At 40.8% G+C, this 27,011-nt stretch overlaps 1 protein-coding gene across 2 annotated transcripts in view; it reads right to left on the bottom strand.

Moving 5' to 3' along the window:
- The window catches only part of lili (LMBR1-like protein lilipod), a 27,844-nt gene continuing 833 nt past the window's right edge, over positions 1–27,011 (bottom strand). Inside the window, exons 2-12 of one of the 2 annotated variants that reach the window (XM_076185300.1) lie at positions 18,554–18,684; positions 17,845–17,984; positions 17,332–17,435; positions 16,206–16,335; positions 15,589–15,660; positions 15,369–15,440; positions 14,313–14,561; positions 5,837–6,024; positions 4,140–4,359; positions 1,104–1,260; positions 1–965 (exon numbers count right to left, since the gene is read on the bottom strand). In XM_076185300.1, the coding sequence (XP_076041415.1) occupies positions 860–965; positions 1,104–1,260; positions 4,140–4,359; positions 5,837–6,024; positions 14,313–14,561; positions 15,369–15,440; positions 15,589–15,660; positions 16,206–16,335; positions 17,332–17,435; positions 17,845–17,984; positions 18,554–18,684 (1,569 nt within the window). In that variant the 3' untranslated portion in view covers positions 1–859. The remainder of the gene's footprint in view (positions 966–1,103; positions 1,261–4,139; positions 4,360–5,836; positions 6,025–14,312; positions 14,562–15,368; positions 15,441–15,588; positions 15,661–16,205; positions 16,336–17,331; positions 17,436–17,844; positions 17,985–18,553; positions 18,685–27,011) is intronic. The other variant, XM_076185301.1, reaches the window with a different exon arrangement.

Raw genomic sequence — 27,011 nt, forward strand, 5'->3', positions numbered from 1 at the left:
TTTGGTGTTTTATGATTTTTTGTTTTATTTGACCAAATGACAAGACATCTTGTCATCGGAGTTGAATGGGTTAACCGATATTTGCCACAACATAATCTATACTGAGGATCAAAGTAATGAAAGGGATAAGTCGTACCTTTCTCCTCTATAACTGCAACAAATTTGTTACAACTGAAGAAAAATTTCCTATACTCATCCCTGGCTTTACATCACTTATTCTTAACATAAACAAATTCTTATTGCATCAACTTCACTGGACTACACAAAATTCAAGCATAAACACAAAAGAACTTAAATAATCAAAAGATGTCCACTTATCCAGCAACATTAAAATGGTTAGCATGCCCACCTACAAAGTAATAAATATATAAACACAACTCCATTCTGCAAAAATGAGTAAGAAACTGTAAGGTTGAGCATGTTATCAATATAGTAACTTTGTGTTTCCTTATACCTCCTTTCTCATGACTAAATAGCTTCTTAACATAAGAAGTATAATCATTACCTAACACTGTGGTTCTCTGCTACCTGCTCAACTACACTTTTGAAGATGATGATGAAGATAACGAAGAAGAAGAAAAGTAAGATGATGAAGAAGAGAAGAAAATGTTTGTATTGTATTTTGTTACTAAAAACTCACTGCAAACTTATTTGTAGATTAATGCTATTGTAACATCCAAGAGCATCCTATGCACCACTGCTCACAAGTGACCATCTGTATAGTGATATGTAAGTACAACTAAAAGTAAATGTGCTCCACTGGTAAGAGGGTATTACTATTACATTAAACCATCTTGGAAGTTCCATCTTCCCTTTTCCTTCTGGGCTCTAATCTGTACATTTCATCTTTTTTTCCTTGTTATTCTTCTTTAATATTTGCTCCAGTGATCATTCCTCCATTCATGACTTGCGCTGGAAGCTTGAAAGAATCTCTCTTGATTAGAGCCATGGCCAGTAACTTGAATCTGTGGAAGTGAAGAATATTTTTTTGTTGAATATAACCTTCGAAACTACTTTTATCCTTATTAATGTGGCAAGGAACAGGGTGACATACATACATACATAATGGGTGGCAAATATATGAAAAAAGTGCAAGTGCAAACCTGATATAAATCTCATGACGAATGGTTGCTGTAAATTTTTTGACAAGACACCAAGCTGCTGCTGTAGCAAACAGGACATTGTAACCCAAAACAATCCAGAAGTTGCCTAACCAACTGATTCGGCCAAAATCACCAAGAAGATCGAAGTTAGTGATTCCTGGGGGGGGAGGGAGAGAAAAATAAACAAGTTAAGATGATGAAATATGTGCATACAAATGCATAAACTTTCTCCCCTGGCTATGTGGAAGTATATGAAAAGACATGGTATCTAGTACCTTTGTTCTGCCCCATTTTGTCACCTTTCATGACATGCAAGGGAACAGTGTAGTGAAAGTATTGTCAACCACAGGGTGCAAAGGAAAAATGAAGAGGCAATGACAGGGATGGTAAAGCTATGATTTAAGAAGGGTAAAGGAAAAGAGGAATAGTGGAAGTTCCTGGTAATTTGAATTTCTCTTTGAGTAGAGAATAGACTTCAATCATAGAAGTATGCTGCATGACTATAGTCCACAAAGGAGTCACAAAAAATCACTACAGTAATGACTTTATAAAACTTATGCAGTCAATATCTCCCAAAACACACACATACATACATATACCAAGGCTTTTTCCCCCTTACAAGGGGGGTAGCCAAAAAGAAAAAGGCATAAAATCATTCCCACCCATTCCATCCCTGAATACACTCCACACCCCTCCACCCTCCCTCTTATCTTAGCACCTCCTGAATGACAGGCCATCCCTGCACCCTGGCCACTGCCCTGGGTCAGAAGCAGTGTCGCAAGACACAGCACATCCACAGCAAGGCCGCTTCATTGAATCGGCGACCCCCCCCTCTCCGTCCCCCCATTGCATAAAATGAGAGGACGGGGAGAAATCCCTTTGGGCTGCGTCAAATTTTGCTCACACATACTACCTCACCCCCCATCCACCCGCCCATTCCACCTCATGCTATCACAACATCATCCATATACAACCATTCTCCATTCACCCCTGTCTTCTGTCCTCTCCCATCCTTCCTCAACAGACATTCCCCTCTTCCACAAAGCCCCCTTCACCCCATCCATCCACCTCATCCTAGGACGTCCCCTCATGTTCACTCCCTCCACATCTGCCTTCCACACCTCTTTTACTAGTCTTTCTTCACTCATTCTTTCCATGTGTCCAAACCATCCTAATATTTTTTCATCAACCCTATCTCCTCACCTCCTCATTTCTCACTCTATCTAGCCTAGTAACCCCCATCATACTTCTCAGACACCTCATCTCAAACACATTCAAACTCCTTCTCTCTTCTTCTCTTATGTTCCATGTTTCTGCCCCATACAGTGCTGTTGGCACAATCACTCCTTCATACAGTCTCCTCTTAGCATCCATTCCCAAATGTCTATTCCTCATTACACTCTTTAATCCACCAAGGCATTTACTCGCTTCTCTCAATCTACATTCTACCTCCACTTTCACTCCACCTTTCCCTCCCACATTTGCACCCAAGTATCTAAAACTATCCACTTCCTCCAGTCGCTCTCCCTTAATGCTCACTTCCAGTCTACTGCCACTTTCACCCCTTGTACATCTCATCACCTTACTTTTACCCACATTTATCTTTAGCTTTCTTCTATCACATACTCTCCCAAACTCTGCCACCAACTTCCTCAATCCCTCCTCCGATCCTGCCACAAGCGCAGTGTCGTCCGCAAACAACAGCTGGCTCACCTCCCACTTTTCTCCATTTTCTTTAACCATCTCCAATCCCTTGCCCACTACCCTTGCATTTACCTCTCGCACCACCCCATCCATGTATAAGTTGAACAGCCAGGGCGACATAACGCATCCTTGACGAAGTCCCACCTTTACCTCGAACCACTCACTCTCTCCATTTCCAATCCTGACACAAGCTCTACTATTCTCATAAAAACTCTTGACAGCTCCCAAAAGCTTTCCTCCTATCCCGTATATCTGCATAACTTCCCACAGTGCCCTCCTGTCTACTCTATCATAAGCCTTTTCCAGATCCATAAAGCCCAAAAAACATCCTTCCCCTTTCCTATAGCTTTCTCACATATCTGTCTTACCACAAAGATCTGATCTACACAACCTCTACCTGTCCTAAATCCACACTGTTCCTCACCAATTACTCCTTCTGTTCCTCTCCTAATCCTCTCAACCAAGATCCTCCCATAAGCCTTCCCCACTACACTCAACAAGCTAATCCCTCTGAAACTACTACATTCACACTTGTCCCCTTTTCCCTTGTAAAGAGGAACTATACAGGCACTCCTCCAGTCCTCCGGCACTCTACCCTCTCTCCAACAAACATTAAATAACCTCACCAACCAGTCCACCATCACTGTACCTCCCTTTTTCAGACATTCCGCATGGCATCCATCCAGACCAGGTGCCTTACCTGCTTTCATCATCTTAACAACTGCCTTCACCTCATCCTTCCTTATTTCTCCTCCATTCTCCTCATTCATCACACAAAACACAAATATATATACAACTAGGTAAATATGCACTGAATTAGTTCAAAGTTTCTTCCCACAAATCTGAGGGAAGACCCATTTTGCCAACTGCTGCCATGGCGATCCAAGTTTCCAGTCAACAAGACTTGAGACAATAATTGATATCCATATATAAATATCCCAAAAAGCTCCTTTCTGCCAAAACATACACACCTTCCAGTCAACAAGACTTGAGACAATAATTGATATCTATATATAAATATCCCAAAAAGCTCCTTTCTGCCAAAACATACACCCTCCCCACATTTCACTCTTCTATATCATCAGCCACCCCCCAAAAATATATATATTGGAGGTATCTTCCAGTGCCTTCCAGTAATCATGACCAAAATGTAAAGATATAAAACATATGATTCATACATCCTGTATGAAATGATATACCACAAGTCCAAAGCTACCATGGCAGAAGGCCAATCTGATATTTCTTAGAACCAGAACCACTACTCATATTCAATCCCCAAACACTTCTTGGTCACTATTCATTATCAGATCTTAGTATCTATTAGGTTCTCACCAAGAGTTCTGGAGAGCAGAGGCAGGGCTGAAGATAATACTAAAACCACAACACAGTTAGAAATGACATGAACCATGGGAGTATCTCGTTGCCTCGGACGAATGGTGGAGAAGAGTGGAAGAGAATAGAATCCGAGTATTGAAGCAGCAATCAAATATAGGATCAGTATAACTTCTAACATTGCTCCCATGGGCCCCAGCACAGATAGCAGCACAATTCTCTGCAAGGTAAAAGTATCAACATTAGATTGTTACACCCCAATTTGTACTCTCTTTGCTATTCAAACACTTCTACAGTTTAGGGCAAGTCATGTTGAAGAAATCAGCTTTCTCAATTAACCTCTACACTATGATGTTGTCATACAGCCTTGACTTTTTGTAAAAAGATGTAAGAAATAAAGCTGAAATTGACTGAGAGATCTCACATCCTGCCTAGAGACTGAGGAGCAACCCCTTAACCCCTTCGATACGATGATGCCTACGTAGGCGTCATGAGGAGCAAGTGGGTATGTGAGGATGCCGATGTCGGCATCTTGATTATATATATTGTAGTTGTACCTGTGTGGCCCCCATACTCTGTAAACTGGCTCCATCATATTTTCTATGGTTATCAAAATTCACGAGTGAAAGAGAACAAGCAATACAGTGGTGACTTTATTTTTCATAATGCGAGTATTATGACGCAACATCACACGTCTGGCAGCTAATGCTGCCCGCGAGATTTTGGCCCGTATTGAAGGGGTTAAGGCTGTGGCTCCTGACAGAGGTGAGAGGGTTGATAGTTTGTGAAAATCACCATCTCTGCTCTTCATGTTGCAGGACCACCACAAACAGCAGTCACTCAAAAAAGTATCGGTTGGTGGTTTTAGGTGTTCGTGGGAGATGAGTGAAACAACAGAACAGATGTTCCTGTACAGTTAGTAGTCATGACAGAGTTGCGCCCTACCTTTTCCCCCCCGTTAGAATACGTGGTGTAGAATAAGCATTTATTGCGTGAAGATGTGACAAGATTGAAAGTAATTATATTTGCACGGGCAAGAATTTTTAATATTTTATTGTTACTGAAATCACACACACACACCAGAGCATATACAATAGATATTGCCACACCACAACATGTTTTCAGCCTAGACAACACTACAGGCTCTCCTGTCTACATGGCCCTACCTGTCACTCCCTTTCTCAACCCTTGCCCACCCATAGGTTGATTGATTTATGACATTTTTGGCTTGAAGGCCAATCGCCAGAGCTGGTAGGCCATTCAGCTCATGTCCTCCCAGAGGGGCAGCCATTCGAGCTATAACAAAACACTCCACAGCTCCATAGCATTTAACAGGTCGTTTCTTCCAAGTAATATAACGTGTGTAATATATAAACTGAAATATCATTTTAATATTTTAGATGTCTTCACTGAATGCTGCTCAAATGAAGATGCACATTTATAATCTACAAAGCTATGAGAAACACTGGCACACTGATACACAGGTGTACCAACAGTTTCCAAGTCTCTTGAACAATGTGGAGTTTAGCATTTACTTATGTCCATTTCTGTACAATTTCTTACTGATACTTTTTTGAGTGACTATACCTATCATGGGTCCATGTGAAGGATGTAGTTAACAAAACTATACGACTCATAGTCACAGACTTCTTTTTCTTCCCCTTTTATGAAACAAAACATATAAATTAGAGAATTACCTTGCCCTGCTGTGCCTCCCCTAATATAGCTGGGGCTGATGCTAGTGGTAGTGCCTTTATACCCACCAGCAGCTGCAATGTATTAAGCCCAACAATAACCACAGCTGTTCCTGTCAGAACAAGCAGTAGCAGCAAAGCCAATGGATAGGCAAGTGTCCGTTGAAATACACTGGCCTTCTTTCTTTGTTCTGTAAAGGACAATTCATTTTCATATAACAACTACAAAAGTTCCTGAATGTATAACAAATCCAACCATGCACATAGCTACAAAACAATAGATTGAATATTCACTGGTTTTGTCCCAACATTAAATCTATGTTGGAAAGGATTTAGGAAAAAGAAAAAGAAGGAAAGAAGAAAGAAAGAAGAAGAAGAAGAAGAAGAAAAAAAAAAATCCTCTGTGTGGAGATACAAATGAATACATTAGGTCTCTGGGCTGTAGGGGTACCTCTATATTCCCTACAGTTTACACTACAAATATAACTACTCGGTCAATACCATAGCATGGGTTTATAGACCCTGATGAATTTTGTGGAGGGAGAGAAGGAGGGAGGGGTATTGGGAGCAGTGTGAGTGGAGATGAAATGGGTGAGAGTGTACTTATGCCTTGTGTTTAGCTACCTCTCTTGTAAGGGGAAAAAGCCCTTGGTGTATATATGTAATAGCAAATCAAAAAGGTATTTCTTTTCAAAGTGTATTATGTATGCAGATTCTGGGTGGGGGGGTGGGGGTGAGGTAGTATGTGTGAGCAAAATTTGACACAGCCCGAATGGATTTCTCCCCATCTTCTCCTTTTATGCATGGGGGAACGGAGAAGGGGGAGTCACCGATTTAATGAAGCGGCCTGCTGTGGATGTGCTGTGCCTTGCAACACTGCCTCTGACCCAGGGCAGTGGACAAGGTGCAGGGATGACCCGTCATCCAGGATGTGCTAAGATGGGAGGGAGGGTGAAGGGGAGTGGAGTGTATTTAGGGATGGAATGGGTGGTAATGATTTGATGCCTTTTTTGTTTTGGCTACCTCCCTTGTAGGGGTGAAAAGGCCTTGGTATATGTATGTATGTATGCAGTTTTATAGACAAACTAAAACTAAAAACCTTTTTTGGAAAATAAAAAACTTTTATTCATATGAAGAATACATACATACATATACCAAGGCTTTTTCCCCCTTACAAGGGGGGTAGCCAAAAAGAAAAAGGCATAAAATCATTCCCACCCATTCCATCCCTGAATACACTCCACACCCCTCCACCCTCCCTCTTATCTTAGCACCTCCTGAATGACGGGTCATCCCTGCACCTTGTCCACTGCCCTGGGTCAGAAGCAGTGTCGCAAGACACAGCACATCCACAGCAAGGCCGCTTCATTAAATCGGCGACCCCCCCACTCTCCGTCCCCCCATTGCATAAAATGAGAGGACGGGGAGAAATCCCTTTGGGCTGCGTCAAATTTTGCTCACACATACTACCTCACCCCCCATCCACCCGCCCATTCCACCTCATGCTATCACATCATCATCCATATACAACCACTCTCCATTCACCCCTGTCTTCTGTCCTCTCCCGTCCTTCCTCAACAGACATTCCCCTCTTCCCCAAAGCCCCCTTCACCCCATCCATCCACCTCATCCTAGGATGCCCCCTCATGTTCACTCCATCCACATCTGCCTTCCACACCTCTTTTACTAGTCTTTCTTCACTCATTCTTTCCATGTGTCCAAACCATCCTAATATTCTTTCATCAACCCATCTCCCAGCTCCCTTTCCACCCCCGTTCTCCTCCTCACCTCCTCATTTCTCACTCTATCTAGCCTAGTAACCCCCATCATACTTCTCAGACACCTCATCTCAAACACATTCATACTCCTTCTCTCTTCTTCTCTTATGTTCCATGTTTCTGCCCCATACAGTGCTGTTGGTACAATCACTCCTTCATACAGTCTCCTCTTAGCATCCATTCCCAAATGTCTATTCCTCATTACACTCTTTAATGAAGAATAAGAACAAAAAAGTATGTAAATTGTACATACATACATACCAAGGGCTTTTTCCCCCTTACAAGGTAGGTGGCCAAAGTCGAAAGATATAATTTCACTCTCAACCATTCCACCCCCATTCATCACCCCTCCCTCCCTCTCACCTCAGCTCCTCCTGGATGATAGGTCATCTCTGCATCTCGCCCATTGCCCTGGATCAGATGCAATGCAGCAAGATACAGCACATCTGCAGCAAGGCCACTTAATTTAATTGGCGACCCCCTCCCCTCTCCGTCCCCTCATGCAGTAACAGTGAAGATGGGGGAAAATTCCCTCTGGGCTGCATCAAAATATCATTCACACATAACTATTCCCTACATCCCCCTACCCCCACCCACTCCCTTCCATGCATCAGAGCATCATCCATACACAGCCATTCTCCACTCTCCCTTAACTTCTGCCTTCTCCCTTCCTTCCTCAACAGACATCCCCCTCTTGCTCAATGCCCATTTTACCCCATTAATATACATATATATACACACACACATATTATATATATATATAGGGGGACGCAGAGGGGGGGGTCGCCGATTTAATGAAGCGGCCTTGCTGTGGATGTGCTGTGTCTTGCGACACTGCTTCTGACCCAGGGCAGTGGACAAGGTGCAGGGATGACCCGTCATTCAGGAGGTGCTAAGATAAGAGGGAGGGTGGAGGGGTGTGGAGTGTATTCAGGGATGGAATGGATGGGAATGATTTTATGCCTTTTTCTTTTTCTTAAAATCTTTCCTCCTATCCCGTATATCTGCAATACCTCCCATAATGCCTTCATGTCTACCCTGTCATAAGCCTTTTCCAGATCCATACAAGCCAAAAAAATCCTTAGCTTTTCCTATAGCTTTCTCACATAGGTTTTACCACAATAATCTGACCTATGCAACCCTACCTGTCCTAAACCCACACTGTTCCTCACCAATTACTCCCTCTCTTCCTCTCCTAATCCTCTCAATCAAGGCACTCCCATAAGCCTTCCCAACTACACTCAACAAGCTGATCCCTCTGAAACTTCAACACTCCCACTTGTCCCCCTTTCCCTTGTGAAGCAGAACTATACAGGCACTCCTCCAGTACTCTACCCTCTCTTAAACAAACATTAAATAACCTCACCAGCAAGTCCACCATCACTATACCTCCTTTTTTCAGACATTCTACATGACACCCATCCAACCCAGTTGCCTTACCTGCTCTCATCCCCTTAACAACTGCCTTCACTTCATCTTTCCTTATTTCTCCTCCATTTTTTTTCACTCATTACAGTCATTTTCTTAGTACTTCCCACTGCAACTACCTTTCCCTCCCTTTCCTCCTTCAAATTTAGCAACTCCTTAAAATACTCTCCCCATCTTCCTCTCACTGCCTTCTCATCCATTATCATCCCTCCATCTGCAGCTTTTATCTTGTCTTCTCTACTTGATTCGCCTCCTCTTTCTCTTTTAATCTTTCCAAAATATTTCTTATTACTTTAAAAAATTTCTGTCATACTCTTAAACCATTTCACATCTGCTCTCCTCTTTGCCTCCCTTATCTTATGCTTTACTTCTCTCTTTTCTTTGTACCTCTTATATGATTCTCTCATCCTATTTTGTAACCAATCTGTGAAACCTCACTTCTTCTCTTCTACAACCTTCTTTGCTTCCTCATCCCACGATTCACTACCTTTCCTTCTGTTTCCTCCCGTCCTCCTTGTTCCACACACCATCTCTGCACACCTTGTAACTCCTTGAACCATCCCCATTTCTCCTTCACTCCTTGTTCAAACTATATCCTTGACTCCCTCCTACTCCTCTCTCAGCTTCTTCTTGTACTCCTTCTCATTTAAGCAGTTCACTCTAAGCACTTCCCTACCTTCTGTCCTTTTCCTCTTTCTTCATCTATTCTCAACTCTCATCTTACCTTCCACCAAAAAATTATCAGATATTCCCACACTCTCTCCCCTTTGAACATGTACATTCTTAACGCTTCCTATTATACTCCTGGTTACCACTATATAGTCCATTAACACTATGTGTCACCCTCTCCCATGTGTACTTATGGTTGACTATCTTCCTAAACACTGTATTTGCTATCGTCATCTCTCTAGACACATCTCCATCATCAACTCTCCACTACAATTTTTTCCTACAACTCCGCACTTCCCAACCACTCCATCTATTGGTTCATTTCCTACCCTAGCATTAAGGTCTCCCAATACTACTACACTGACATTTCTCCCTAATCCCTCTATGCACTCATTTAAATGCATCCAAAAAGCCTTTCTTCAATACTCTACTCATTACCAGGCTCATATGTACTTACAAAAACCCACATCTCCCTTTCCAGTTTCACCTTCATCTGCATTAACCTTGAAGAAACCTCCTTCCACTCCACTACACATTTACCTATCTCTTCACTTACTAGTATAGCCACCTCTTCTCTCCCTCATTCTCTCTTCACTCCTGAGAACCTCCCAACTACATTACCAAACCCACACTCGCCCCTCCCTCTCAACTTAGTTTCACTCAATGCCAACACATCCAGCTTTCTTCTCACAAGCATACTGCCTATCTCTTCTCTTTTACTCTCATCTATACCATATCCATGCACATTAAAAGACCCAAACCTATGTGTTTGAGATGAGGTGTCTGAGAAGTATGATGGGGGTTACTAGGCTAGATAGAGTGAGAAATGAGGAGGTGGGGTGGAGAACAGGGGTAGAAAGGGAGTTGTTGTTGTTGTCGTTCCCTAGACTGTCTGTCCGAGCAGTCCCGTCTCCCCAAGGAAGGCCACAGCCGAAACTGGGTTTTCCCACAAATCCTTTATAGAGTGTATGTTGTGTTGTTTGCGTGCATGATTGTGTATAATGCAGTCTTCCATTATGTGTTGTATGGTATGGGGTGAAGTGTTACATCCTGGGCAGCTGTTCACAACACGGTCGTCCAGCCTCTTCTGGTAGCTTAGAAGTGCTGGGTGGTGACCGCATCGCAGTCTGGCCAAGTGGACTCTGTCCCTACGTGGGAGAGAAGATTCAGAAGGGTGGATATCAGGGGGTCTGGCATGCAGCAGTGTGTTGTCTTTCAGTGTGTTAATGGAGCGGTGAGTGATAAGATTATGAATATGTTTCCGGAGGCTGGTATTTGGTGGTTGTGGAGGAAGAGAAGAGAGTATCTGTGTGTAATAAAGGTCTTTGGGTGTAGTTTTAATGTTTCTTGGTGTGTGTGGGTGTTCTGCTATGTAGTGTAGCGGGTGTGATGTGTTTGTGGTGGCTGCAGCAAGTGTTTGTGTGCCTCTCATGTCGAGGTGGTCCTTGACTTTGAGGACTTTTGTTTCATGGTGTAAATGGTCTGTAGGTGATGTATTTGTGCAGCCTGTAATTGTTTTTAGGGCTTTGTTTTGTATGATTTGAAGGGTGTTGTGGTGTGTCTCACTGAGATTAGGAGCCCATGCAGGACTCGCATAATTCATCACTGAGCGTATGCATTGTTTGTATATTGTTATATTAGTTTCTTTGTTTTGTCCAAATGTTGTTCCAGTGATTGACTTAAGTGCGTTAAGTCTAGGTGTGCATTTGTTTTTTATGTCTGTGAGGTGTTGTTTGAAAGACATGGATGTATCGTATGTTACACCAAGAATTTTCGGTGTGTTTGTGTGTGGTATTAGAGTGTTGTTGATGTAGAGATGAGGTATGTATTTGTGTTCTTTTGTCCAGTTGGTGAGAAGTGTTGCTGTAGATTTGGTTGGAGCTATTTTGAGTCTGTTTGTGATGAACCATGTGTTGAGTGTGTCAAGGTAAGGCTGGATTATTTCTGCAGCTTTGTCTGTGTTACGATGTGTGCATGTGATTGTTATGTCATCTGCGTAGGAAGAGATTTGTATTTCTGAGGTGTCTGGCGTGGGTAAGTCATGCATGTATAGATTAAATAATGTGGGGGATAGAACCGAGCCCTGTGGTACTCCGTTCTTAATGTTTCTGATGTGCGATGATTGGCCATTATATGACACATGAGCATTCCTGCCTGCCAGATAATTGGCCAGCCATCTTTTGGTGTTATTGTGCATGTCTGTGTTATATATTTTATTTGTTAGGTTGTGGCGGGGGATAGCATCAAAAGCTTTACTAATGTCCAATGTTATAAGAAGTGTTCTGTGGTGGGGCCTATCTGAATTGATGCCATCTAAAATTCTTTGTGTGAGGTTTGTCAGAAGAGTGTTTGTGGAGTGTAGTGGCCTAAAACCGTGTTGTGAGTCAGCAAGGGGAATATATGGTGTGACAAGTTTAAGTATTAGGCGTTCAATGACTTTAGAGGGGGTGCAGAGAAGTGTGATTGGGCGGTGCGATGTTGGGATTGTTGCTTCCTCATCCCACGATTCACTACCTTTCCTTCTGTTTCCTCCCGTCCTCCTTGTTCCACACACCATCTCTGCACACCTTGTAACTCCTTGAACCATCCCCATTTCTCCTTCACTCCTTGTTCAAACTATATCCTTGACTCCCTCCTACTCCTCTCTCAGCTTCTTCTTGTACTCCTTCTCATTTCAGCAGTTCACGTCGTGGGACCACCCCCCAACCCCAAGAGTTGGGGGCCAAACAGCAGCATCTACCCCTGGCCATCAGCTCTACGCAGAAAGGGAGTTGGGAGATAGGGTTGATGAAAGAGTATTAGGATGGCTTGGATCCATGGAAAGAATGAGTGAAGAAAGACTAGTAAAAGAGGTATGGAAGGCAGATGTGGAGGGAGTGAACATGAGGGGAATTCTGTTGAGGAAGGACGGCAGAGGACAGAAGACAGGGGTGAATGGAGTATGGTTGTATATGGATGATGTTGTGATGCATGCAGTGGAATGAGTGGGGGGATGGGGGGTGAGATTGTATGTGTGAGCAAAATTTGACGCAGTCCGAAGGGTTTTCTCCCCGTCTTCTCCTTTTATGCAATGTGGGGGGACGGAGAGGGGGGGGGTTCACCTATTTAATGAAGCGGCCTTGCTGTGGATGTGCTGTGTCTTGCAACACTGCTTCTGATCCAGGGCAGTGGACAAGGTGCAGGGATGACCCGTCATCCAGGAGGTGCTAAGGTAAGAGGGAGGGTGGAGGGGAGTGGAGTGTATTTAGGGATGGAATGGGTGGGAATGATATACAGTATGTACATATATATATATATATATATATATATACACACACACACAATATATATATATATCTAAGTCTAAATAAAAACATTCTTCTAAAAAACGCTGTGGAAGTCGGGGACAGGTGGTATTACGGTGACACTTTTTCCTAAAAATATTCTTGAAAAAGCGCTTGGGTAAGTTGGGGTCAGGTGGTATTCTTCTTCTTCTCCTTCGCGATCTTCTTCTTCTTCTTCTTCCTCGCGTTCTTCTTCCTCGCATTCTTCTTCGTGTTCTTCGCGTTCTTGGGAGGGCGAAGCCCACGGCTTGTGTGTGTATATATATATATATATATACATATACACACACACACACACACAATCATAATTACATATACCAAGGCCTTTTTCTCCCTTACGAGGGAGGTACCCAAACTCAAAGGCATAAATCTACTCCCACCCATTTCATCTCACATACTCCACTCCCATTCACCATCCCTCCCTCCCTGTTTTCTTGGCTCCTCCTGGATGACTGGTCATCACTGCATCTCGCCCACTACCCTGGGTCAGAAACAATGTAGCAAGACGCAACACATCCACAGCAAGGCCAGTTCATTTAATCGGCAACCACCCCCTGTCCCCTCAACAGAGAGAGAAAATGGGAAGAAATCCCCTCAGGCTGCACTAAAATACCATTCACACATACTTCCTCATCCCCCACCCCCAACCATGCATCACAATATCACCCACACAACCATTCTCCATTCACCCCTATCTTCTTCCCTCCTTCCTCAACAAACATCCCCCTCTTTCCCAATGCCCCTTTTACCATACCCATCCATCCCACCCCTGGTCACCCACTCCAACACTGCCCCTACACCCCTTTTACTAATCTTTCTCCACTCATTCTTTTCACGTATCCAAACCATCCCAATACTCTTTCATCAGTCATTTTTCCCAACTCCCTTTCCAGCCCCGCTCTCCTCCTCACCTCATTTCTCATTCTATCCAGCCTGGTAACCCCTACCATACTTCTCAAGCATTTCATGTCAAACACATTTAAACTCTTCCTCTCTTATGTTCCAGGTCTCTGCCCCACACAGTGATGTCAGCACAATCACCCCTTCATACAATCTCTTCCTAGCATCCATTCCTAAATATCTATTTCTCATTTCACTTTTTAATCCTCCAAGGTATTCACTTCCCTCTCCCAATCTACACTACATCTCTACTCCCCTCTTCCCCCCAAGTATTTAAAGCTATCTACTTCCTCTAGTCTTTCTCCCTTAATACTCACTTCCAATTTGCTTAATTTAATTTAAATTTTAATCAAACCCTCTTACACAGCCCATTATACTCACCTAGTTTTTCCCTAAGTCCTCTTGCATTGTGGTATTGAAGCAATACGACCTGGAATTTTTTAGTTTGAGACCTAGTGCGTGCGATGGACCGTGCATGAGGAGTTTGGGGTTGGGTGAGTTGACGACATAAGGCTTCCTCCTGCATTAGGGCTGCATGATACTCCTCCGTCAGGTCCCGTAAAAACCCTGGCTTTACCATTAACCTCCCGACTGCAGTGAAGAGGTGAGCAAAGCCAACTGGAGTACTTACTGAAAAAAAAAAAAAAAAAATAATAATAATAATAATCATCATTACTAAAAGTCCTGCAAGAGGACAGACTAGCAGTGTATAGAAGGCAGAAATGGATGGAGTAAAACTGAGGAAGACTAAAAATTGTGGCTTAGCAAGAGAAACAGCATCTCTAACAAAGGCAACACATACAATGGCATTGTGGCCCCTGGGGTATGTTCCCAATTGATGATTGACAATAGATAATGATTGATGATGAATTACTCTTGGAGTGAAGATCAGTATCTGACAAAGACAACAGCTGTGGCTCTGGTCTATAGGGGTGTGCCTATCCTTACAGTATTGATGGCATACAACTGTGAGGTCAACACCCCATTACACGTATATATAATGCTTGATGATTTCATTAACTATGTGGTACTCCTTCAGCTAGGACGGAATTTGATCATACAATGATAAACCCCTTTTTATACACATTTCATTCTAGCTGATGCAAATAATTTCATTTAACTGTATGTGCCCCTTGCTTTTTCATTTTATATCATAACGAATCAAATATTAATTATGATGATATGGCTCAACGTCACACACTCCCCCCTATCGGGAGGCTTGGATGGTGCCCCTCACAGAGGGCTTTGTAGCGTGGAATTTAATGAACCATGCCCTTGGTTCAACTTCGCTGGTGGCAGGATTTGAACCGCCCTCACCTTACCTTCGCCGCAAGTAACAATGCCCTAACCCGCTCAGCCAGTGAGCTTCCTCAAATATTAATAACATACAAAATGTCAAAAGATGAATTAATGACAAAATATACAAATGATACTCACATAGTAACATCAGCACTCCCAGACAGGAGATGAGCGAGTAGAGGAAGGGCAAATAAAAACTGCCCCATACTTCTGCAATGTTAAAAACACAAACTAATAGGTAATGCTATTTCAGGGACAAGAAAAAATAATAAAATAAAATAATTATAATAATAATAATCTCCACATATCCTACCATAGCTATAAGTTTACACACATCATTCATGATCACACCATCTACCTGTATCAATCAAGACATCTGCCAAGACTAGTAGAAACTGAGGAAGAGTTGTGCAAGAGTGAAAATCAGCCCCTAAAAGAATTAGAAAGCAGGTGCAAGTTATAAACTTGGCAAGCTTATATTATACTTGGCTCAATTTGTAAACATAAAGAGGATACTTGCTATATCTGCAATGCACACAATACTCCTGGATACTAAGATGTAATACTGATTTTGAGTCTTTCCAAACCCATTACACACACACAATTTGATTTGTCCTCATTTTGACTTGATGTGTGTGTGTGGGGGGGGGGGGAGTTGACTGCCATTGCCATATAGCAGTGGGGGTAAACCAGCTCCAGCTGTTGGACTGTAGAAGTGATGTCCCTTGCTGCATTACCTTTGACCTGAGCAGTGTGACAGGGATGACCCTTCATCCGCAAGTTGGTAAGATGGGAAGATCAATGAATGGGTGCATGCTTCAAATCTGCCACCATTCTTATAAGGTGGGAAAAGGCATTTTGGTATTTGTATGTATGAAGACAGAAAAACACAAACACACACACATTCATGTGTACACATGTATGCAAGCACCCATACACACACAACTATAATCTACATTATTCACCCATACTCACCTATGATCTGATAGATACCCTCTTCCTCGTAGTAACCTAGTAATGCTGATATGATAAAGGCGACACCAAACACCAGTACCACCAGGAGGGACAGCACCACCACCGTCTCCAATATCCGTGCTTTCAGTCCCTGCAATGACAATGTTACACTTATAAATTGCCTTTTAAATTGGTGTTGTATAATACTGAAAGAAGTGGAAACTAACATAAAACTGCTCAAAATCAGAAATATGCTAGGATTACATTACAGATACCAATGCAAAATGGACAGAGAAGCTGCCCATTCTCAAAACCTGTCAACCCCTAACTTCCTTCAGGAGGTGCAGTCTTGAGGGGTCAACACTTGCTCGCTGGACTCGAACCAAGATCTTTCAATCAACTTCAGCTGTATTTCTTACACTTTTCTACACATGGAGAGCTGACAACTGGTGATGGGTCTCCTCTCTCTTTAACTTTCAGCCAGTAATATAGAACTAATCCTACACTGATACAAAACAGTCAAAAGTCCAATGTATCTTCCCAGAAAAATCTGTGGGAGGTTTTGAAGACCACTGGCAGCCACTGTAGGGCTGTGGGTTTCCAAGTTAGTGAAACTTGAGGCAATAACGAACCAATTTACAATGCATTATCTTATCTAAAATGAGACTGGATGGGGTGAAAGGGGTCTTGGGTAAAAGGGTAATCTCTGTTGAGCAGGTTAGAGAAAGAGGAAGGGATAGGTCTGAGTAGAGAATAAATGTTAATAGACACTAAACTGACATGACCCAAAGGGATTTCTCCTGGTCTTCTCTCATTACTTGGGAGTGGATGAGGAATACCATGTAATGAAGCAATAGAGCCAAACCAGCTTTGACCGTTAGGCCTGCTATGGAGTTGTTTCTTGCTCTATTGCTTTTGGACCAGGCAGTATGCAGGGCAGGGATGGCCATTTGTCCACATGGGGCAAAGATTCAAGGGAAAGCAAACAGGTGTGGGATGGGTGAAGGGTAGGTCACCTTGGCTGGCCACCTCCCATGTAAGGAGGAAGTCACAACTGCACACTTGCAGTAATGTCCATCATTCAAGAGTTCAAGCATAGCCTTGTAGTGAACAAGGGATATACCAAAAGATATAGTAACAATCTTACCTTTTTAGAGCCAGGGAAGCCTTCTGACTCAGTGAAGAGATATGCAAATGGAAGGCCGACGAATAAAGAAACGTTTGAAAACAGGAAGATGATATTCCACAGCCCTGAAATTCAATTAAATAATTTGAAGTCATGGAACTAGTATAATGTAGGTCTTACAAAATATATATCTCCATATGGTATAGCACTGAAAATCTGGTGAGTATGGAAAAAAGCATATAAAAGAGAGATAGAGACAGAAGGAAAGAAAGCAAGAGGAGGAGAAAGAGCAAGAGGGGGGAAAGAAAGAGAGCAAGTGGGAAAGAAAGAAAGAAAGAGCAAGAGGGAGAGAAGGAAAGAACAAGGAGAGAATGAAAGAGAGCAAGAGGAAGAGAAAGGAAGAGAGCAAGAGGAAGAGAAAGAAAGAGAGCAAGAGGCAGAAAACAAAAGAGAACAAGAGAGAGCGAGTGCAAGGTATAAAGCCAGCAAGAGAGAGCAAGAAAGAGAGACAGACTCTGAAAAGGTGATACTTACCTTGAATGAGGGAGAGATTGAGCCATTTGATGTACCATGAGTCCCGGTAGAGTGTCAGGACTTCGTTGCTGAGGATACTGATGGGTAGCAAGAGGACCGCCCCCAGTGACACTGAGAGGCTGAAGGTACACAGCCATAGTCTGTACAATTGGAACACCTTGTATCAATAGATCCATGGTATAATGTATCTAATAAACTTACAAAACCTTACCTAAGTATTCTTTAGCACAGTCAGCACACATAAGTTTAATACACATCCTACAAAATATCAGTCTATTGACATATATGTACTTGTTGCTTGGGTAGGATGTGTTGAGTTTATATATATACTACACTAACACAATTTCTAAAATTTATCTACTTTGATAACCCAGTACCTATCAAGGAATATTCTTCAGTATATGATAAACCATTACATCTAGTTACCCCCAAAAAATACTTTTTAAAAATTTATGAAGAACAATGTTTAACAGAGCTCATAACTAACTTTCACAAGAAATATATTTTTCCAAACTGAAGTCTATTACTGGGACCAATGATGGATACATACCAGTGATGGTCATGTAGATATACATCATAATCATTTCCCTGTCACAGCCACCAACCTTTAAAACCTGTCAATACCCTCACCACCATATTTAGGTGCAGCCCCAAGATCTCTAGACCAACAATCAATACATTCTTTTGAAAAACAGAATTCAATACTTACGCAATGCGGTCAACTGTTGCCTCATCATCATCCTGATGTTGAAGAAGAATGTCGTTATTTTCTTTTCGACGATATCGCACCACAACTACATGTGAAGCTACATACAGCACCAGCAGTAGTAGTCCAAACAGCTGTAATAATTGGTTGTAGTAGGTCAAAATTATGTTTAATTTAGAGATGATGTTGGCAGCTTGAATATTAATATCTTAGCGATGCTCAAGACATCAACTGATTGATTGACATCAGTCTGGTTTTGAACAAAAAGCCCTTTTTTTAATGTTTTCTATTTCCAAGACAAAAATAAACAAATAAATAATCAAATCTTTTTTTCTAAAATGTTTGCTCCTGTAAAAAGGAATAAAATATATATATATATATATATATATATATTATATATATACACATACATACATGTATGTACAACATTGAATGGGTCCCTATAATTCTAAGCCGTTAACATCAAGAAACCCGAGGAGGCATACATGCAGAAACTGAAACGAGGTACAGCCAAGGACTTGAACCTGCACTAGCACATGACATCACGTCACTATCCCTTGTCACGTGCTAGCGCAGGTTCAAGTCCTTTTTCTGTTCCACATTTCAGTTTCTGCATGTATGCCTCCTCGAGTTTCTTGATGTTGATGGCTTAGGATTAAAGTAAATTGTGGTTGATAAATGTGCATCATATATATATATATATATATATATATATATATATATATATATATATATGATTTTATATACAGATATATATATATATTATATATATATATATATATTATATATAAAAAAAAAAAAAAAATTGACGCAGCCCGAAGGGATTTCTAACCATCTCCTTTTCTGCATGAGGGGACAGAGAGGGGGGTCGCCGATATGATGAAGCGGCCTTGCTGTGGATGTGCTGTGTCTTGCGACGCTGCTTCTGACCCAGGGCAGTGGACAGGATACAGAGATGACCCGTCATCCAGGTGCCAACATAAGAGGGAGGAAGGAGGGTGGAGGGGAGTGGAATATGTAGGGAATGGAATGGGTGGGAGTGGTTTCTATGCCTTTTTCTTTTTGGCTACCCCTTCTTGTACAGGGGAAAAAGCCTTTGGTATATGTATGCATATACATACACACTGAATGGTTCCCAGTGATCAATTAATATCTTTTTCAACCACATATCACTTTTAATCCATACCATCGCAAACGAGACAGAGTCGCTTGAAGGAGGCATCCGTTGGAAATTGAAACATGGACGAGCCGAGGATTCGGACCCAGCTAACCCGTAACAAAGTTACATTGACGTAAACCAATACGCTATCAAGAGAGATATTGGTTTACGTCAATGTAACTTTGTTACGGGTTAGCTGGGTTCGAATCCTCGGCTCATCCACGTTTCAATTTCCAAAGGATGCCTCCTTCAAGCGACTCTCAGTCTCGTTTGCGATGGTATGGAATTAAAAGTGATATGTGGTTGAAAAAGATGTATGTATATATATAAATCAGTGACAGAGTGGGGATAGGGTGGTTTTGCTGAAAAACCTGTACAGTACTCTTGCATTACTGGACCTCTGGATGCTATTATATAATCCGTTTTAAAAATGTAACAAGATATGTATATACAATGCCTCTCTCTTCTGACAATACTCCCTGCTCCACTTGCCAGCTAAGGTTATGCAACACTGTTGCAGAGGACAACTGGCAAACCTCCAACGTTAATAGAAGGCTACAAATATGTGGCTAGAAAACAGTACCATACTATCTGACAAATATCTTGAGAATGGCACTGCAGTTTTCAATGAAACTCCTTCACCTATATCACTTATGCATGAAAATCTACATTCCCCAACAGTACCATAGTTAAGTCAAAACCAATTGTTACTATGCTCTGCTCTCATGAAGTTACCTAACTCACACCTTTTTGGCAAGGATACCTATGTTTATATATATATAGCTACAGTTTCATTGGAGGAAGATGCTATTCTAGTACTAGTGCAAAACATAAATTTCCACACCCTACCACAGAACAATAGCTCCTCGACATTTCAAATACTACAAAGGAAACCTATACAATCACCACACTGAAGATCTAATCCTACATTACTCCACTCTAACTTTATCCAGATAACACAATATCTTTTCCGTAATAGACTTCTGGGCAAGTCCAGTGACTTATGGGCTGGTTATTCAAGATCTATAGGTATGCTGCAAGAGGCCTAGGGCAACAGAAACATTGATCAACTACCTTTCTAAAAGTTACATTTTGCAATAAGGTCACAATCATCACAGCAGACGATCATATATATTTGTCACTACTCAAACATAATTCATTCATAACTGTTTGGTTGTGATTACAGCATGCCATCATTGCCAGGCCAATTCTCAAACATTGTCTGTACACTGTAATTATTTTTTTTTCTGCTGACTAAAGCCCATTCTTACTAATGTTCTTAGTATATTTTCTTCTTGATTTTCCCTGGCAAGTCCTTAACTTTCAAGACAACTGTCAGAGAACAAGCTCCCTTCCATCTGCCTTGAAACCTGTCAACATCACCACTTCCGTCTGAATGTGCTCTGGACTTGAACAAGATATCCATAAACTTTGACCTTTCTACATAATTTGACAATTGGTGACCATTCCCCTCCTACTACTACAAGCCAATGACAGAAACAGTCCCACACTATTACAACACAGACAATCCCCCCCCCACCATCACCACCAGAGATATATGGAAAAGCCCAAGGACCACTGTCAGCCACTGTGCAGTCAGTGAAACTTGTGGCAACAATTATTATACAAGAAAAATCATTCACATTATGCTATCCAATGGTTTCCAGTTAGTAAAACTTGGAAGCAATAATTAATTATTATTATTAAAGTCACATATATTACAAAATCCCATATTCCTGATTAAAACTATGGAAACAGATTTTGAAGACCCTCTATGATCACTAGCTTGAATGATTTTCATCTATCATGGTTGCCTGGTATGTGCGACCAAGACTTCTTGAATAGCGGTAGAGATGAATATGCACCGTCTACACCCTGTTTATCTAGAGGAGCTCACAATCCTTATGAGGTTGGATGTCTTGCCAACAACTTCCACATGGGTTGTCAGCTTGTCTTCATACTACATTCCACAAAGTGCTTCCAGTAATAATCATTCCCTCAAGTTTCACTAACTGGAAACCCAGTAGCTAGCAACAGTTCTTAAGCATTCCCATTCATCCCTCCAAGAAGAAACTTGATTAATGTCAGTTGTAGTATGGTACTCTCTTTTTCATCAGCTTCTCCAAGGTTGGAGGGAAACAGTTGGAGGTAGTAAGCCCTCCTTATGTGAAAAGGTACAAGCAATAGTCAAGGTTCAAGAGATCTTGAGCCTAACCTAGAAACTGAATGTCAGCCACACATCTCTGGATAGAGGTGAGGTGTTGACAGGCTTTAAAGACAGGCAGCAAAGACTCTGCCACTGACATTTGTCCCACAGGATCACCTCTTCCAGAGCTCCTCCATCCCAACTTCAGACACAAGACTTGCAAACCAAGCCCCCCATACACCAGGCTTAAATTTCTTAAGTGATGACACTTATTGCCACACCCCCTGGATTCTTTTTCATGCCATCTTTCTCCCAAACATTATACATTCTAGATTTAGGACCTAAACATCCTATGTAGTGACACCATAAGTGGCATGGTTAGAGAGATAAATGATCCCTTTCTTGGCCAAATTATTCTGTATATTCCTGTCGCATTTTATGTCTGAGTCAGATATACTGCAGTGGCTAATGAGTTCTGTAAATATACAATATATATGCTTCTACTTTGCCAGTTGGCTATATGCCTATGCCAGTTCTCCAACTATGACATTAATTGCCTCGATTTTCAAAGCTCAAAGATAATAAAAATGAAAGCTTCACCCCACAAATCAACAGTGACATTGCTCACACCAGACAACCATGAAAAAAGTAAAATCAAATGGCCAAATCCTTCCACTGGAAAAGTACCCTAAAAATCTAGGCATTGCACTTCACTTGTATGACTCGGTCCACATTTCAAAGATATGTCAGGAAAAATCAATACTAAATCCATTGCAAGCACCGACTTTGGACAACAGAAACTAACAACCAACTACAAGCAATTAATAAGAGCCACCTGCAACCACACCTAATGAAACCTACCTGAGAAGTGCCAGTGTTGTGTGTGTGTGTGTGTGTGTACAGTATATATATATATATATATATATATATATATATATATATATATATATATATATATACATATATATATATATATATATATATATATATATATATATATATATATTTATATATATATATATATATAACACAGTACTACCTCTCATTAACGTACTAAAAGGGGGGTAACGGTCCCCATTGATGTGAATAATCCGTTGATTTGGAGTGGTTTTTGGGTGGCATAGTGATTGCACAGCACTAAACAACAGCACCAAAAACACTGAAAACACAGCTAATTAACGTCCGTTAATGAGAGGTAGTACTGTATATATATTAGTGAATTTAGGGAGCAGGTTTTCATTGAGACATTTTCTATTAAATATCACAGCATACTCAGCATTCGTGATCTTTTTCTTAACACTTTCGATTCTTCTAATTATTCTCTTCTTAGAACTTGGTAAATGATAAATAATATTTCCGATCAAGTCCATTGTGGATATGAAAGCTAGAACATTACGACATTTTGCCTATACCTTTGGCATCTTCTGGTAAATTTTATTTTCAAAGCTACGTACTGTACATGCTTATAAATACAAAATATTCCAAAGATGTAATACTTGGAGAGATGGTGGTTCAAGAGTGTTACCAGACACGCCATTTTTGTGGCATGATGTAGGGTGCCCCGAAAAGTTCCAAATGTCCGCACGTGTTTTGCTGGATGTTAATGTTTGGCATATGGTTTCTTATAAAAATTGCCTCCAGACATTTCAGTTTTCTTTTACCATTGGTCTTTGAAATTATGACTGTGATTACATTTAGTTGGTCTCGTGATATGATAGTGTTATGTGTTTTTGTGATGTGATTTTTGATAGCACCGTTTTGCATGTGAAATGTCAGCCTTTGTGATAATGTTTGCATTGTGTGGCCTATGTACTCTTCGTTGCAAAGCACACCATCTTTATTAAAATTGCATGAGTATTTACACACAATGCGGTTTTGTTTTAATTTGTCTCTAGTGGCAGTTATATTATATTTCATAACAAGAGATGAAGTTCTAGGATTTCAGTAATAAATAATTAGATTCAGTTTATCCTCTTGTTTTTTGGGCTTACAGTTCAGTATTTTTTCATGTTTTATAAGGAGTGGACATTGTATTTTGGTAAAAGATATTCTATTTATTCACCTTATTATCTACCTTGATATTGTTGCTACTGGCTTTTTCCAAATTAATTTTAGTCTCTTTGTCAATGTCTGTCATAGTGTATTCATTATTAGTTAGAATTTGTTTTACTCTATTTAGTTCTTGGTGGAGAAGGAGCCAATTGGAAGAAATTTTAAAGGCTCTTGTGACATAAGCACGTATCACGCTAATTTTATATTTGGAAGGGCATTCACTTGAGCCATTCAGGCATCTTCCTTTCTATAGACGCTAGTGATGAATGCATCTTCTGAGCCATCAACCCACACATCTAAAAAAGGGATTTTGTTATCAACACTCCTCTCTACAGTGAAACTAAGGCATGAGTTTTCTTCCATTTTGTTTTTCAGGCATTCTAGTTGTTCCTCTCCTTCAATATCTATGAAAATGTCATCAATATATCTAAGGTACATATTGGGTTGAGAACCACGTCCTTAATACATTAAAACTATACTTTCCTGCATGCAAAATATACAACTATAGCCACAATTTAGCAAGACAATATACTATGATTTGTGATATGTTATGCATTATACATGTGTAGAAAGTTCTATGCTTTAGTAAACATGACCTCACCCTCCATTATGATGCCTGAATGGTGTAGGGTCAACTCAGCCCATCTACTCAACCAGGTAAGACCAACACGGTTAGGTAGGAGTAGACAAATTTACCATATTTTAATTTCGTCATCTTCTGCATCTATTAAAACAAAGATGGTGTCTCAAGCAGCCGTTGGGCCAAGCTAGCCAGCAAGTGCCTGAATCTACCGTTCATCTGAATCCCTCATTCTGCCACAACCATTGAAACTATTTGTAGCAATTTTCTAATGAAAGTTCAGTCGAACCTCGAAAGCCCGGACCCTCGTATGACTGGTCGAAGTGAACAAAGGGCGGACTTTTCAAGCAAAGTTCCCTATTTGTCTGGTAGGTGGCAGCGACGGCCGTACACGTGTACTCAAACCCAGCCCAGTCAAGCCACCACCAGGGCTGTCGTTTCGTAGAATTTTGTACCAAACCGTAGTAAAATAGCATGTGGCAACTGCACAAGGACATGAGGAATTTTTTTCTACATATCAGCGGGCTGTTAAAAACATTCAAAAACTCAAACTTTTGTTTAAAAATCATAGAGCTAGTTATCAAATAATAAATGGTACATCAAAATATGACTTTTATTGGTAATTGTGTTACTTATGAAATATTATACCCAAAAAGATACGTTTTTACCGTGTAGAAAAATTCAATGCTAGTTTCAGCTTTCTTTTAGTGATAAAAAAAAAATAAAAAAAAATTATATCTTACTGAATATGTTAGGGCATGGGGGCCGTATATACATTCAAGTATAAAAAAACTAGAACCACCATTTTGTCAAAGTTTGACAAGTATATCTTGCTATTTAAGTCTGCACACGCCCGAGAAAAATGTATGCCCCGGTATGGCAACACTCCCATTCTACACAGCAGTATAGAAAAACGCGGCAACCCTGGCCGCCACCACTGTCCCACGTGCATACCTCCCGATATTTACAGTGTACATAATAAAAAATACAGTACAGTACACTGTATATACAGTACATTTACATGCCTATATTACAGTTATTACAGAATGATTAGTATTATAGCATTATTATTACAGTGTTAGAGTATCATTCTTATGTGTTTCTATGCCATATCATACATTACCTATACGTATACCACTATGAAAATCTACGGTTGTTAGGGCGATATTTTCGATGACCGGATGTTTGGCAAGACCGGACCACCCTTCCTCCCAATTAGTCCGGGCTTTCGAGGTTCGACTGTAACTTCATTATATCACTTTCCATAAAAAACAACTTTTTTTTAGAAGTGCACACTTACAGCATAAATACCAGTTTTGTAAATTACAACATATCAACGTAATATACATTTTTCTTCGCAGGAATCAATAACAGAAAATGTTGCCAAAAGCAATTCACTAACAAACAGAGCCACGGCAACTCCTTGAGATGCTATCTTTGTTTTGATAGATTTGGAGATCAAAGATGACAATAATGACCCTGATGTCCTCTAAAATTATAGGTACCACATTACTAAATGCAGATTAGGTGAGAAGAGACAAATTAGCTGAATCGGTCAAGATGAAATCGGACAAAGGTAGACAAAGGTTGGTAGGTAGTGGACCTCCTCATCTACCAAAACAAAAACTGTGTCTCAAGCTGTCGGAGTGGCTATGTTTGTTTAAGTATTGCTTTTAGCAACTTTTTCTGTTATTGATTTCCACCAAGAAAAATGTATATTATGTTGATGTATCATAATTTACAAAATTAAAAATTAATTTCATATTGCTATATCATGCAAGTGTGCTTTTAAAAAATTTCTACCAAAAACAGTTTTGGTATTTGCTCTGATGGACAAAGGTATCTTGAAGTTCTTAATGACAAACACATTTTGCTCCCACACCTCCTTTGATGGTAAAAATTGCACAATTTCTTATGCAATGAATGTGTTATTGAAGAATTCCCCCTTACTTCATCCAAGCAAGTTTTGAAAAATGCTTTTCTGTTTTATCCTCGGCAATTGTAATTGTTATTTCGAGCTACAGTGAGACCTCTCATTAACGGTCGTTAATTAGCTGTGTTTGCGGTGTTTTCGCTGTGTTTTTGGTGCTGTTGTTTAGTGTGTGCAATCACTATGCCACCCAAAAACCACTCCAAAACACCAAAAACACAGCATAAACACCACAAACACAGCTAATTAACGTCCGTTAATGAGAGGTCTCACTGTATGTGTTTTTTTATTATCTGCATTTCATGTATGCGATTCATTGCCAAATAAACTTATTAATATTATTTTTAAATCAAAGGAGTTTTCCAAAGTTATTTGGATGAAATAAATGGGGTTTTCTCTAAAATAATAATGTTTTAATTGAAAAAGCCATTCATTTGCCATGGTAAACACTACAGAGGTGGGGAAGGAAATGGTGTTTTTGGCGAAGGTGCCAGACGAGCCCCCAGTGCCAGGCTACACCGCCATCAGTAGGTTCTCATCAAATACAATAACAAACCAACTGGTCCTTGTGAGAAGGGACAGCAGGACTGGTAG

The sequence above is a fragment of the Oratosquilla oratoria genome, chromosome 5 (genome assembly GCF_046742065.1).
Source record: "Oratosquilla oratoria isolate Oo_2021 chromosome 5, ASM4674206v1, whole genome shotgun sequence".
NCBI classification, from domain to species: Eukaryota; Metazoa; Arthropoda; class Malacostraca; order Stomatopoda; family Squillidae; genus Oratosquilla; species Oratosquilla oratoria.